This window comes from Ictidomys tridecemlineatus, chromosome X (assembly GCF_052094955.1).
Source record: "Ictidomys tridecemlineatus isolate mIctTri1 chromosome X, mIctTri1.hap1, whole genome shotgun sequence".
Lineage (NCBI taxonomy): Eukaryota > Metazoa > Chordata > Mammalia > Rodentia > Sciuridae > Ictidomys > Ictidomys tridecemlineatus.
This window is the reverse complement of record NC_135493.1, coordinates 82,753,290-82,768,031: the sequence shown is the minus strand read 5'-3', so window position 1 is coordinate 82,768,031 and position 14,742 is coordinate 82,753,290. Positions and strand designations below refer to the sequence as shown.

Sequence of the window (14,742 nt, the reverse complement as noted above, 5' to 3'; positions counted from 1 at the left end):
CTTTCTTTATCACTTACCAAGCAGTCACCTCCTCCTTGCCCTTCCCCAACAGCCTATCTCCTATTTTTTCCTTTCCCTCCTTAGACCCAGACCAGCTAAGTGCCATTCCAGTTTCAGACAACTGATTATGATACTAGGTGAACTTTATTTACAGTCTGAGTTTACAGCTTTTCCTTACATGCTTCGTCCACCAAACACACCCAATCTTTACAAGACAAAATGCTTACATACAGCATGTCCTGTCCACATAAATTTGTATTTTTAAGAATAAAACAATAATTATGCTGGCAAAGATGTAGGTTATCAAGGACCCTTAGGCTTCCAATATCTTGAAAAGTTTACACTTTTTGCATATATATAAATTATACATTTGCCTCCCCACACTTGGCAGATTTTACCCTAGTAGGACTTTTTGACCAAATCATAGACATAGATGTGGAAATCATCATCAAACTTGATGAAATACACAGAAGGTTTGGCTTTAACTTGAAGAATGACTTTGCCTGACCTTTTGGAGCCATCTTCTTTGGTATATTCCACATGTTTACCTATCAGGCCATCTATAACTCCTTCTGGCTCCCTCTCTGTTGGAGAAGACTCACTGGACTCTGGCATGATACGGAGGTCACCTTCTTTATAATCATCTAGAAGCTGGTACATGTACAGGACAGGATCTTTCTCATAGGTAATATAAAACCAGGTTTTCATGATAGGTGCTTGGGCTAGGACCATCCCCCTCCATTCATCCTTAGAACCATGCTCACCCTCAAACATGTGTTCCACTGCTTTCCCAATTATAGTATTTTCAAAGTGCACATCTCTGACTTGAAAAAGTGGCACCTTATCAGGAAGGATTTTAAGCTTTAAAATCCTTTCATCTCTGTGAAGTTCCAGTCCATAGACACAGTCAATTCCATCATATTTCACCAGATAAAGAGAGGGATTTATAGGCACCTGATCCAAAACAGTTCCTTTCCACTGGGTGATGGGCTCATCACTTTCCTTCCATCCATGAGAAATTCTGCAGCCCACGATGTTCCTCTGGGACTGTGAAGATCTCCTCCTCTGCTTCTTTTGTGAGGCCTTTCTCTTCCTGAAGGTTGTAGAATTGGTGTGATGACCTGGAGCCTCCCTGGTTTGCTGTCTTGCAGCTGTCTTTTTGTGGTGCATTTTCATTCCTGCAATGGGAGGAAAGAAGCTAGAGAGAGACATTCTATGTAATATAAAGTGAGGGGTTTTTCTCTGTATTGCCAAGTCCTTACACACAAGGTATATTGCTGCACAAGCTATTCATATGTGTCCTGTAGCAATATTAGGTATCACTACACCCTAGGATGCCTGCCCTCATTCCAGGCTTATTTGGCTGCACAAGAAAACTAAGCAGGTTGCTGTGGTGGTCCTGGTTGCTGAGACCCCAGACGGGATCTTTTGAATATCTCCTGATCCTCTGTCCCCATTCTAGCCCCCCAAACACATTCACCATTTCTAGCCCTAACTTCATCTCTCCATTTTAGTACAAGCAGTCCCCATGTCTCCTCTCCTTAGCCACCTACTGTTCATTCATTATTCCTGTCCATACCCATGCAGGCTACCTGGTGCTCATTTCTCCTTCATATCTATTCCTGGCTATCCACATTTTACCACTGGTGCTCGCACCAAAATTTCCCTTTCTGGCCACCTCTGTACATCATCCTAGTATTCCTCACCATCACCATCTGCTCCCAAATTACCCTTCCCAGTTTCCCTCATCTCAAACCCATCATTCTTTCCAATGTTCCTGCCAATTTTCCTACCAACCCCTCAGTTCAGCGCCCACCTCCCCACCGTCTGGGATCCAAGTCTTCACGTGTCCCAATCGGACACCTCACTGCTGCCTTGGCTGTAAGCCTGTGATGCAGGAGGCGCAGCAGGCGACCAGCCGAATGAGTGTTTGCAAGAGGTAAGGGGCGAAGATTCTGAGGCAAGAAGCTTGTGTAGGAGGACGGCGGTGGAGTCCACAGCGCTGGGATCGCTCGCCCTCAACCTCGGTGTCAGCAGCTGCAGCACTTCTGCCACACATAGGTTTTCCACCAGGGGCTGCTGCCGCTGCAGTCTCCTCCCTCTTTTCTTAGCGCAGCTTCCTGCCAGAAGAGAGGCCTCCCCTTCCTGCCAAACACAGCCCGACAATCCCCTCCCCGACCCCCACCCCCAGCCACTGGCCTGCGGGAGGGAGTTGGGAGGGGAGGTCGTGCAGCTGGGCGCTAGGCCCCGCCCCTTCTCCAAATCAGTAAACTCAGGGCCTAGAACCACCCCGCCCCCACTGTCTGGTGTCTCCTCCTCCAGTTAGGGACTCCCAGGCTCCCCACCCCCACTTCCAACTCCACCCACTCAGGGCCTCTACCCCATCTGCTTTTCTTCTTCCAGGAATTTGCTGCTTCCATGCCCTTACAGAGTTACTTAAATACCAAAACCTGCCTTTCCTATCATTTGAGGGGATTAGGAATATGAGAGAAATTGGTGTTCAATGCTGTCTGCCATTTTGACCTAATCTGTAAATTTAACTGACTGCTCATTCCTGGGCTTGATTTCATACGGATACTTTTTCCTTTTTCCCTGATTGCAGAATTGCATGCACAATGTGAGAAATGTGCAAAATTCAAAAAATTGACTTGAAAAAAAATCAACTTCCTTTGCTTCCCATTCCCCAGAGCTCTCAGCAAAATAGCACTCTTTTTTTCTTTCCTTTTATTCCTATGCTCTTAGAAAGCTTGCACCATTCATGCAAATTAAGTTTTTTAAAAAAATTCTTTGTAAAATAATTTTAGTGGGTAATTTGAAAATAAGTAGAGTATATATAGCAATATTAGAAGTACTAAATATTCTCCATTGAGAATTAACATTTATTTTTATTTGAACTCTTAAAATGGAAATAGTATATTACCAAAAATATCTGTCTGTTTTATACTCCAGCACAGATCCTGTTCTTTTCCTGAAGTGGCACCCCCTTTCTCCACAGAAAAGACATAACTGGGCTTCTCCAGAATTCTTCTCCATGGCTGATTTTAGGACTGTCAGCAAAAGAATCTCTGCAAAAGAGTTCAATGTAGATAAACTTCCTATTTTCGTGTTGCCCTGTTTTACTTGGCCACTGGCCGAAAAGATACTAGTACTCCAGGTGCTGGACACCCCCTTACTAGTTTTTCACAAACATATCCAGTATAGAAGTTTGTAGAAATGTGCAAACAAAGCCTCTGGCCTTGAGCTGGGCTTCACAGAGATGTCTACATTTCTAAGATAAGAGAAGTTACCAACTGGGCTCCATGGTAACAGCTGACAGGGGGAGGAAAGAAAGGGAAGAAGAAGCTCTCCCCTTCTCAGGTGTTGTCCTTGAAGGGTTAACTTGCCCAGAACAGTGGAAGAAAAAACTGCTTTTATGTGAACTTCTGAGCCCCTCCTCTTACATGCAGGGTATAAAACTCTGAAACTCCCTGAACTCAGGGTTCAGGGGATTGATTGATTACAGCAAAATCTGTGCCCTCTGAACCAGGCTGCAGCCAAATAAAACTGTTTCCTGCTATCTTCGGTGCCTTGCCTCCTTTGTCCCTACAACATTCCCCCCCTTTCAATGCTAAGATTCTTAGGATGCATAGTAAGTTAATTTTAGACACATACACACACACACATACATGCTGTGTGTTTTATCACTCAATAATTTTTAAATGCATCTTATGAAAGATATATATTATATATATATATATAATATATATATATTATATATAAAATCTATTTAATGACCCACACCTGAGATTTCTGAGATGGTTCTAGGTTTTTATTACCCAAGTATACACTACACAACTGATGAGAGTGTGACAACACTGTGCTTTGTGAAACTAAGCAATCCTGTACTTGTCATATCTAAAATATCTTTCTCTAACTAGTTAAATCAATTTTTAAGGATATTCAAGAAAATGTTTATTTCTTGGTGATCACTTTGCCAGCAAGCCTAAAATAGAACTCTGAAATGGATCATAATCCAACTTGTCTAAATTTAAAATGCATATGTTATCATATTGAATTATTTTCTGCAGCTTGCTTTTGTCATTCAATATTTTGTTGTTGTTGTTTTTTTTTAATTTCCTCTGCTTGTCTCTAACATTCCTTGTTACATTCAAAGACTGTTGGAGAGTACACATTTTTAAATCATAGAAAAATAAATTCAAACTTCTATTCTGTTGTTGATCATTTTGGTTTGTTCTTATAAACAATGCTGAAATTAATATTGTTGTGTACTCTTACCTGAGTTTATGTAGAGTACACCCCAGAATGACAAATGCTGAGTTGTTAGTGTAACTTCTTCAAGTTTTCTAAATACTAAGTTGTTGTGTTGAGTATACCAAATCATGGTATAATATAATCAGATTATATGTATTTCATGTTCCCCATGTCCTAGTCAATCTTCAATTTTTTACATTTTTTTGTTTGTGCCAAAATAATGGGTATAGAATGAGTATTCATTATTTTAACTTACATTTTCTAATTATTACTGAATTTGAACTTATTATTCTGTTTTGTTTGGCTTTCACTTTTCCAATTGTGCAACTTTTTTATGCTTTTCTTTTGAGATGTTTCTCTTTCTTTCACCCATTTTTACATTTATATACTGATAGCCCAAACTGTGGCAACTTTCACACATTCTATATAAAATTTTCTTTTAATTATAGATCAAATGCTGACATCCATTACACTTTTAATTTATTATAACATTACAAATAGATTAAGCATTCTCAATTACAGTTGTTTAACTCCCATAATTATTCAAAACCCATGTTTTGAATTGGCTATTTAGTCTTTTCTACATGTTCATAGAAAATATACATTAGATATTACTATTATTGACTATTAGATAAACTTCAACCTTACCTTTCTTTTGTTTTCCATATGTTTATTGATGCATTGTATTTATACATAATAGTGGGATTGGTTATTATAAAAGTGCATGGGCTCTCTCTTGTCCAATGAAGAGTTCCACAGTACAGGGTAGAGGAGAGTGTGGCTGTGGAGTCACTAATCAAGACCTCTGGAGACCAAGCAGGAAGTAGGTCTGATTTTATTGCACAGTTACCATGTATATATACTCAGGCAGTAGCTAGGCAGATTACAGGCAGCCACCAATACAATTTCTTGCTAACTGTCCTTGCAGCAACCAATCGAGGAGTGGGCCGTGGAACAAGCACCGGGACTGCAACACATGACCTCATGCCCAGGGCTGTGCCTATGGGGTAAGGGGTCTGCCACACACACGCCTAGCATGAGGGGAGTGGCCTGCCATTCAGATGCCCTTAATGTATGCCATGTACGCAGTACTCCATGCACTTGTCCCCACATATAAGCACATATACAACAATTTGGTCAATGTTTTCCACAGTGTTTTAGTCAACTTTTTCACCACTGTGACCAAAAGACCTGACAAAAAAAATTTAGAGGAAGAAAAGTATATTATACACTCACGGGTTCAGCAGTCTCAGTCCATAGACAGTCGACTCCATTGCCTTGAGCCTGAGGTGAAGAATAACATCATTGAAGAAGGGTGAGGATGATGAAAGCAGCTCAGACATGGCAACCAGGAAGTAGACAAGGCTCTCCTCACCAGGGACAAAATATATATAAAGTCACACCTGCCAATGACCTATTTCCTACAGCCATTCCCTACCTACCTATACTTACTGCCCAGATAATCCACATCAGTTAAGGCTCTTATAACCCAATCATCTCACATCTAAACTTTCTTGCATTTTCTTACACATGAGCTTTTGGGGGAACACCTCATATCTAAACCTTAACACCCAGCATTTTCCATTTCCATCCCCTTTTTCCTCCCCTGGTTCCTTTTCTCTACTAGTGTCCCTTCCATTTTCATGAGAGCCATTTTCATGAGCTTTTTTTTCTCTAGGTTCCACATATGAGAGAAACATATGACCCTTGACTTTCTGAGTTTGGCTTATTTTGCTTAAAATAAAACTCATATTTCATCCATTTTCATCCATTTTCCTGACATATTCTTATTTATGACTGAATAAAACTCCATTGTGTATACATAGCACATTTTCATTATCACTTCATCTGTTTTTTAAATTGGTGCTTTTTTAATATATATAATTTTTAGTTGCAGGTTAGCACAATACCTTTATTTTGTTTATTTATTTTTATGTGGTACTGAGGATCAAACCCAGTGTCTCACACATGCAAAGCAAGTGCTCTACCACTGACCTACAGCCCCAGCCCTCACTTTATCTGTTGATGGACATCTAGGTTGATTCCACAATTTGGCTATTGTGAACTGTTCTACTGTAAACATGAGTATTTGTGTTGCTTTAGGATAAATATCAAGAAGTGGTCATATGGTGGTTCCATTCCTAGTCTTTTACTAGTTTTACAATCCCACCAACATTATAAAAGTTTTTCTTTTCCTCACACTGTATACAGAATTTACTGCTGTTTGGATAATTCATGGCTGCCATTCTACCTGTAATGAGATGAAATCTGAGTGCAGTTTCAATTTGCATCTCTCTGATGGCTAAAGATATTGAACATTTTTGCATATATTTGTTGTATATTTGTATTTCTTCCTTTGAGAAGTATCTGTTTACTTTATTTGCCCATTTATTCACTGGGTTTTTTTTTTGTCTTTTGGGGTTTTCTGGGGTACCAGGGATTGAACCCAGGATGATTTAACCAATGACCCACATCCACAGGCCTTTTTTATGTTTTAATAGAGATAGGTCTCACTGAGTTCCTTAGGGCCTCACTAAGTTGCTGAGGCTGGCTTTGAACTCATGATCCTCCTGCCTTAGCCTCCCAAGTCACTGGGACTGCAGGCAGGTACCATCATGCCCAGCTCCAGTTGGATGGTTTTTTTTTCATTTATTTTCAATTATTGTTCTAATTAGTTATACATGATAACAGAATGCACTTCTATACATAGTACACAAATGGAGCACAATTTTTCATTTCTCTGGTTGTACACAAAGTACACCATTCACACAATCTTACCTGTACATAGGGTAAATATTCCCATCTCATTCCAACAACTTTCCTACATGCATGCCCCTCCCTCCCCTTTGTCCAATCCAAAATTCCTCCATTCATCCCATGCTCCCCACCATCCCCATTATGGGTCAGTATCCACTGACCCATAATGAGGATGGTGGTTTTTTGGGATTGGTTTTTGGGGATTGGCTTACTTTGCTTAGTATGATATTCTCCATCCAATCCCATTCATTTACCTGCAAATGCTATTATTTTATTCTGTTATAATGCAGAGTAATATTCTATTGTGTGTATATATACCACAGTTTATGCATTCTCTATTGAAGGGCATCTAAATTAGTTCCACAGTTTAGCTATTGTGAATTGTCCTGCTATAAACATTGATGTGTCTGCATTACTGTAGTATGCTATTTTTAAGCCCTTTGGGGATAGAACTAGGAGTAGGAAATCTGGGTCCAATGGTGGATCCATTCCAAGTTTTCTAAGAAATCTCCATAAAGATTTCCAGATTGGCTGCATGAATTTGCAATTCTACCAGAAGTGTAAGAGTGTACTTTCTCCCCCAAATACTCTTCAACACTTACTATTGCTTGTATTCTTGATAATTGCCAATCTACTGGAGGGAGATGAAATCTTAGAGTAGTTTTTTTTTATATTTATTTTTTAGTTTTAGGTGAATACATATCTTTATTTTATTTTTATGTGGTGCTGAGGATCAAACCCAGTGCCTCACAGGTGCTAAGCGAGCACTCTACCACTTGAGCCACAACTCCAGTCCCCTTAGAGTAGTTTTGATTGGCATTTCTCTAATGACTACAGATGTACAGCATTTTTCATATGTTTATTGATTGATTGTATATCTTCTTCAGAGAAGTGTCTGTTCAGTTCCTTAGCCCATGTATTGATTAGGCTATTTGGTTTTTGGTATTAAGTTTTTTGAGTTATTTATATATCCTGGAGATTAGCGCTCTAGCTGATGGGCATGTGGTAAAAAATTTGCCCCCATTCTGTAGGCTCTCTCTCTCTCTTTTTTTAATATTTATTTATTAGTTGTAGTTGATTCAGTTGGGGTAAAACATATTATTCTAGAAATTTGTTGAAGTCTTCAATATTTTCTATATTATTAGAGTACAAATTTTCAAAATAGTTTCTAATTATTTTCTGTATTTCTGTAGTGTCTGTCATGATATTTCCTTTTTCATCATGGATTTTAGTAATTTTAGTTTTCTCTCTCCTTCTCTTCATTATCATGGCTAAGACTTTATCAATTATAATTTTTTTCAAAGAACCAACTTTTTGTTAATTTTTTTAATTGTTTCTTTTGTTTCAATATCATTATTTTTAACTCTGATTTTAATTATATCTTGTCTCTACTTTGGGTATTATTTTGTTCTTCTTTTTCTAAGGTTTGGGGTTGTAACGTTAGGTCATTTATTTGTTGAGTTTTTCTTCTTTTACAAAATGAATTCTGTACAATGAACTTTCCTCTTAGTACTGCCTTCATAGTGTTCCAGAGATTTTGATATGTTGTATCAGTGTTCTCATTTACCTCTAAGAATTATTTAATCTCCTCTCTAATGTCTTCTACTGCATTGATCATTCAATAGTATATTATTTCGTCTGCAGGTATTGAAGTAGCTTCTATTTTTTTATTTTAATCATTGATTTATAATTTCATTCCATTATGATCTGATAGAATATAAGGTAGTATCTTTACTTTTTTGTATTTTCTTTGTGGAATAATATATGATCTATTTTAGAGAAAGATCCATGTGCTGCTGAGAAGAAAGTGTATTCACTCATTGATAGATGAAATATTCTATATATGTCTGTTAAGTCTAGATTATTGATTATATTATTGAGTTCTATAGTTTCTTTGTTTAGCTCTTCTTTGTAAGATCTATCCAGTGTTGAAAGAGGTGTCTTAAAGTCACTCACTATTATTATGTTTTTTGTCTATTTGATTCTTGAAATTGAGCAGGGTTTGTTTGACAAACATAGAGGCTCCATTGTTTGGGGCATATGTACTTATAATTGTTATGTCTTGTTAACCCTTAAACAGTATGAAATATCCTTCTTTATCCCTTCTGACTTACTTTGGCCTGAAGTCTACTTTTTATGATATAAGGATAAAAACCCCTGCTTATTTATGCAGTCCATGTGAATTATGTTTTTTCCCAACAATTCACCTACAGTCTGTGTATGTATATTCCTATGAGTCTCTTGAAGGAAGCATATTATTGTCTTTTTCTGAATCCAATCTGCCAGTCTATGTCTTTTGATTGATGAGTTTAGGCCATTAATATTGAAGGTTGTTTTTTTTTCTTTTTTTTATTGGTTGTTCAAAACATTACATAGTTCTTGATATATCATATTTCACACTTTGATTCAAGTGGGTTATGAACTCCCATTTTTACCCCATATACAGAAGGTTGTTTTTGAGACATGGTTTGTATTCCTGGTCATTTTGGTTAACTTTTGGTTTTGAACTGATCTTGGTTTCTCCTTTTATTGGCTTTTCCTTTAATGTAATTCCCCCCTTTGTTGACTTTCATTGTTGTTTTTCATTTCCACCTCATGGAATATTTTGCTAAACATGTTCTCTAATGCAGGCCTTCTACTTCTAAATTCTTTTAACTTTTGTTCATCATGGAAGGCTTTTATTTCATGATCAAATCTAAAGCTTAATATTTCTGGATATAAGATTCTTGGTTGGCATCCATTTTCTTTCAGAGCTTGGTCTGTTTTTCCAGGACCGCCTAGCTTTGCGGGCCTGGGTTGAGATTATCTACAGAGATCCTAATTGGTTGCCTCCTATATGTAATCTGATTTCTTTCTCTTGTGGATTTTAAAATTCTCTCCTTATTCTGTATGCTAGGTATTTTCATTATAATATTCCTTGGTGTGGATCTGTTGTGATTTTGTACATTTGGAGTCCTGTAAGCCTCTTGCATTTGATGTTCCAATTCATTCTTCAGGTTTGGAAATTTTTCTGATATTATTTCATTGACTAGATTGTTCATTCCTTTGGTTTGTAGCTCTACACCTTTCTCTATCCCAATAATTTTTAAATTTGGTTTTTCCATGTTATCCCATAGTTCTTGGATGTTCTGTTCATGGTTTTTTACCATCTTCACTGTGTGGTCAAGTTTATTTTCAAGATTGTATATTTTGTCCTCATTGTCTGATGTTCTGTCTTCCAACTGATCTAGTCTGTTGGTAATGCTCTCTATTGAGTTTTTAATTTGGTTTATTGTTTCCTTAATTTCAAGTTTTCTGGGCTGGGGATATAGCTCAGTTTGTAGAGCGCTTGCCTCACATGCACAAGACCCTGGGTTAAATCCCCAGCATCAAAAAAAAAAAAAAAGTAAGTTTTCTGTTTGTTTGTTTGTTTTCAGAATCTCCATTTTTTTTTATTTAGTAAACTTTAGCTTCCTATATTTGCTTCTGTAGTTCTGTATCAAAGTGATCTTTGTTGCCTGTGTTTGCTTTACTTCACAGAACATTTTAATTAAGAACCTTCTGAACTCCTTCTCTGATATTTCTTCTGCTGTGCTGGTCATGGGTTCTAATAATGTAGTATCTTGGTTTGCTTGGGGCACTTTCTTTTCTTGTTTTTTCATTTTATTCATGTGTCTTCCCCTCTAGCATTGTGGATCTGAGGTATTACAATTTTTACCCTATGGACTTATAGTGTCCCTGCAGGGTTTCAATACCTCTCTTTTAAGGGGGAGTTCAATATCAACAGATCCCAATGCAAACCATATCCAGCTTTAAACCAAATAGCTTCTATTAAGACAGATACAGTTTTGTGGTAATAGAAATTGTGTGTTTGATTATTATCTACAATATAAACGGTAGGTTTGCAAATGTGTCTACAGTTTCTAATGGTGGACAAAGAGAGAATGGAGGGGGAGTGTAGGATGAGATGTTAATGTGGTAGGAGGTAAGGATATAGATTTATTAGATCCTAGAAAGTGTGAAAGAGGAATTAAAAGAAGTTGGCTGGTAGCAGGAGAAGAAAGAAAGTGACTGGCAAAACAGGTAAGTGGGAAGAAAATAGAGAAGGAATACAAAAAAACAGACAAAAAAATATTAAGAAAAAGAAAAAAATGTAAAACTAAAGGATAAAACAATATACAACAAAACTGTAATATACTATTCAGACATCCCATTCTTCGGTAGCTTAATAAGCATGAAAAGTACTTGGTTTCACAAATGTTGGGGATGTCAGTGAGGGAAAAGAAAGAGAAAGATGAAAATAATTCTCAAAGGAAAATTGAAGGATTTTTTCTGTTGTGGTTCAGTATCTTTCCTGTTTTCCCTCTCATCTGATAAGGGGGTTTGTCTGGTGTTTGCTGGTATTTCCACCCTCAGGATGGTGAAGGTTACTAAGGTGAGAGGGTTGGTATTCCTGGTCTAATTTAGTCTCTAAACTGTAGCTCCCTCACCCCTTCCCTTTCTACTTCCCAGTCAGGAACCTCTTTCTCTCTCTCTGGAGGTCCTGTGTGCTGAGCTCTAGGGGCTGTGCAATTTTCGCAGAGGGCTCTTTTGTATCAGGCAGATCAGGACCAGGCTTTGAGAACCATGGACTGACCATAGCTGCAAGCACTGTTCCTGGGTAGTGAAAATGTGGGGGCCGGGGAGGGGGGTTAGGGGATAGGTAACTTGATATTGCTTCTAGGCCCCAGCCAGTATCACAAGATGGGAGTGCCTCAACTAAAGATGGCCATGGCAGTAGTAAGCATAATCCAAGTTGTCTATGAAGGTGTCCCAAGATGGAGTTTACCACATTCGAAGATGGGGCACCAGAAGATCGGGCCTGGCACTGGCATTGGGTGGCATGTATGGAGATTCAGCTCTGTGGCTTGTGGTGCTGTGGTGGGTGGCTGTCTTCAGAATTGTCTGGTGTCCCTAGGTGAAGGCTACCACATGGAGAGGACTATGGCAGCAGTTGCAATGTCCCAAAATGGAAGCTATGGGGGAGCCCAATGTTGGTAGATGAGAGTGCATGTAGGCACGACAGTCAGGGGCCCTTTAATTGCTCACAGATAAACAATATTCCCACTGCTTGAATTCCTGGTCATGTGCCTACAAGAAATGCAGTTTCCCTCTAGCCAGCCATCTTGAATCTCCCCTACAATTGGGTTTTTAAATTTTTGTTGATGTTGTTTTTTATATATTCTAGATATTAATTCTCTGCCAGAAAAGTAGCTAGCAAAGATTTTCTCCTATTGAATAGATTCTCTTTTTACATCTTAATCATTTCCTTGTGCAAAATTTTTTTTAAATTTGAAGCTATTCCATTTACTAATTCTTGGTAGTATTTCCTGAATTTTAGGAGTTCTATGGAGGAACATTTTGTCTGAGATTTTAATTTCTGAGATCAGACGAGATCGGGCATGTTCAGGGCGGTATGGCCATAGAACCTTGGGATTTTATGTTAGAGCATTTATCCTACATTTTCTATAAAAAGTTCCAAAGATTCTACTTTAATTCCTAGGTCTTTGATTTTCTTTGACTCCTGTTCGGGGTTAGAGATGTGAATATAGTCTCATTTTTTATATATGGATAACCAGTTTTATTCGCATCATTAATTAAAAGGGTTATTTTTCATCCAACATATATTTGTCAAGAATCAGATAGTATTTGTTAACAACATTTGTCAAGAATCTACATGGCTTCATCTCTGTGTCTTCTATTCTATCCATCTATGTGTCTGTTCTTATGCTAGTACCATGCAGTTTTGTTTCTATAACTATGAAATGTAGTTTGAGGAGTATTATTGTGATGTATCCAGCATTGCTTTTTTAGCTTAAAATTGTTTTGATTATTCTGGGTTTTATTTAATCTCTTGTGAACATTAGGACTATTTTTTCTAGTTATATGAAGAATATAATACAACTAGAAAAAAATAGTTGAAAAACAAGAATATCATACAACTTCAATTTTTTCTTTCAGTGTTCTATCATTTTCATTGTAGAGGTTTTTCACTTTCTTGTTTAGATTTGTTCCTAGGTATATGTATTTTTTGAGATTAGTGTGAATACGATTGTTTTTCTGGTTTCTTTCTCAGCAGACACATTATTGACATGGGAAAATAATTGATTTTTGTATGTTGATTTCATATCCTGCTACTTTGGTGAATTTGTTTATGAATGCTAGCTTCTGGTGGAGCTTTTGGGGTCTTCTAACTATAGGACCATATCATTTGCAAACAATGATAATTTGACTTCTTTCTTTTCTGTTTGTGTTCATTTCAATTCCTTCTCTTGCCTAATTGCTCTGGCAACAATTTCTAATGCTATACTATAAATGAATAGTGGAGAATCAACATTCTTATCTTGTTCAGATTTTAGAGAAAATGCTTTCAAATTTTAAGCATTCACTGTAATGTTGGCTTTGCATTTGTTATACGTAGTCTTTATGATGTGAGGAAAATTCCTTGTATATCTAGTTTGTTCCGTGTTTTATCATGAATTGTTGCTGAATTTTTCCAAAGGCTTTTTTTCTTAGTTCTGTTTATGGTGAATTACATTTATTGGTTTGCATATGTTAAATCACCCTTGCATCCCTGGAATGAAACTGATTTGGCCATGATGAACAATTTTCTTAATATGTTGTTGAATATGATTTATTAATATTTTATTAAGAGTTTATGCATGTAAGTTCATCAGGGATATTGGTCTGTAGTTTTGTTTTCTTAATGTGTCCTTATCTGCTTTTGAGATGAGTATGATACTATCTTCATAGAACAAATTTGGAAATGTTCTACCTCTTTCTATTTTGCAGAATAATTTGAGGAGCATTGGTGCTAGTTCTTCTTTAAAGTTCTAGTAGAATTCTGCTAAGAATCCATCTGTTCCATGGCTTTTCTTTGTTGGAAGGTTTTTTATTACTGTGTCACTATATAAGTTTTCAAAATAGTCCCAAATGATCCTCTGGATTTCAGAATTGTCTATTGTAAATCTCCATTATCATCCCTAATTTTGTTGACTTGGGTTTTCTATATCTTTTTGTTAGTCTGGCTAAAGGTCTATCAGTCTTGTTCATCACTTCAAAGAACCAACACTTCATTTCAATGATCCTTTGCATAATTTTTTAAATCGGTTTCATTAATTTTGGCTGTATTCATAATTATTTTTTTCTTCTACTGATTTTGGAATTAGTTTGTTCTTTCTTGTACAGGGGCCTTAAGATGCATCATTAGAAGCCAGAATTAGACAGGCAGTCAATATAGATAGGTAAATCAAGTCAGGTTGGATGAAGGAGGCCAATTTTGAGTGAGTCCCAGAAATTGGAGACTGTCCCCTAAGAGATTGAAATGTTAATTCCTTTTTTTTTATTAGTTGTTCAAAACATTACATAGCTCTTGACATATCTGAAATGTTAATTCCTTCTGAGCCCCTCCTCCACTCTTATCAAGAACTGTCCCTGCTTCAACCTGTTGCCAAGGTAACCTGTCCCAGGAATTGTCCCTCCCTACAGGGAGCTATAAGGTTGTTAATGTGTCCTTGGCTACTCCATCCTGCCCTTCCCCCTTCAGCCCACCTGTTTCCCACCTTTGGGCCATCCCACCAAGCATTCCTGGGCCTAATCACATATGCAGAAAGGAGAAAGATGGGGGGGGGCAGGAGAACAAAGGAAGCCTAGGATATAAAAAGGGCAGAAGACCTCACTTATTGGGATACCAGCTATGGTCCACTTCTCCCTCCC

At 37.5% G+C, this 14,742-nt stretch overlaps 1 protein-coding gene across 1 annotated transcript in view; it reads right to left on the bottom strand.

Moving 5' to 3' along the window:
- Positions 1–125: 125 nt before the first annotated feature.
- LOC101955168 (spindlin-2) overlaps positions 126–14,742 on the bottom strand; it is a 65,403-nt gene continuing 50,786 nt past the window's right edge. The window contains exons 4-5 of the mRNA XM_040281554.2: positions 5,488–5,535; positions 126–1,178 (exon numbers count right to left, since the gene is read on the bottom strand). Of these exons, the coding sequence (XP_040137488.1) occupies positions 400–1,176 (777 nt within the window). The 5' untranslated portion in view covers positions 1,177–1,178; positions 5,488–5,535 and the 3' untranslated portion in view covers positions 126–399. The remainder of the gene's footprint in view (positions 1,179–5,487; positions 5,536–14,742) is intronic.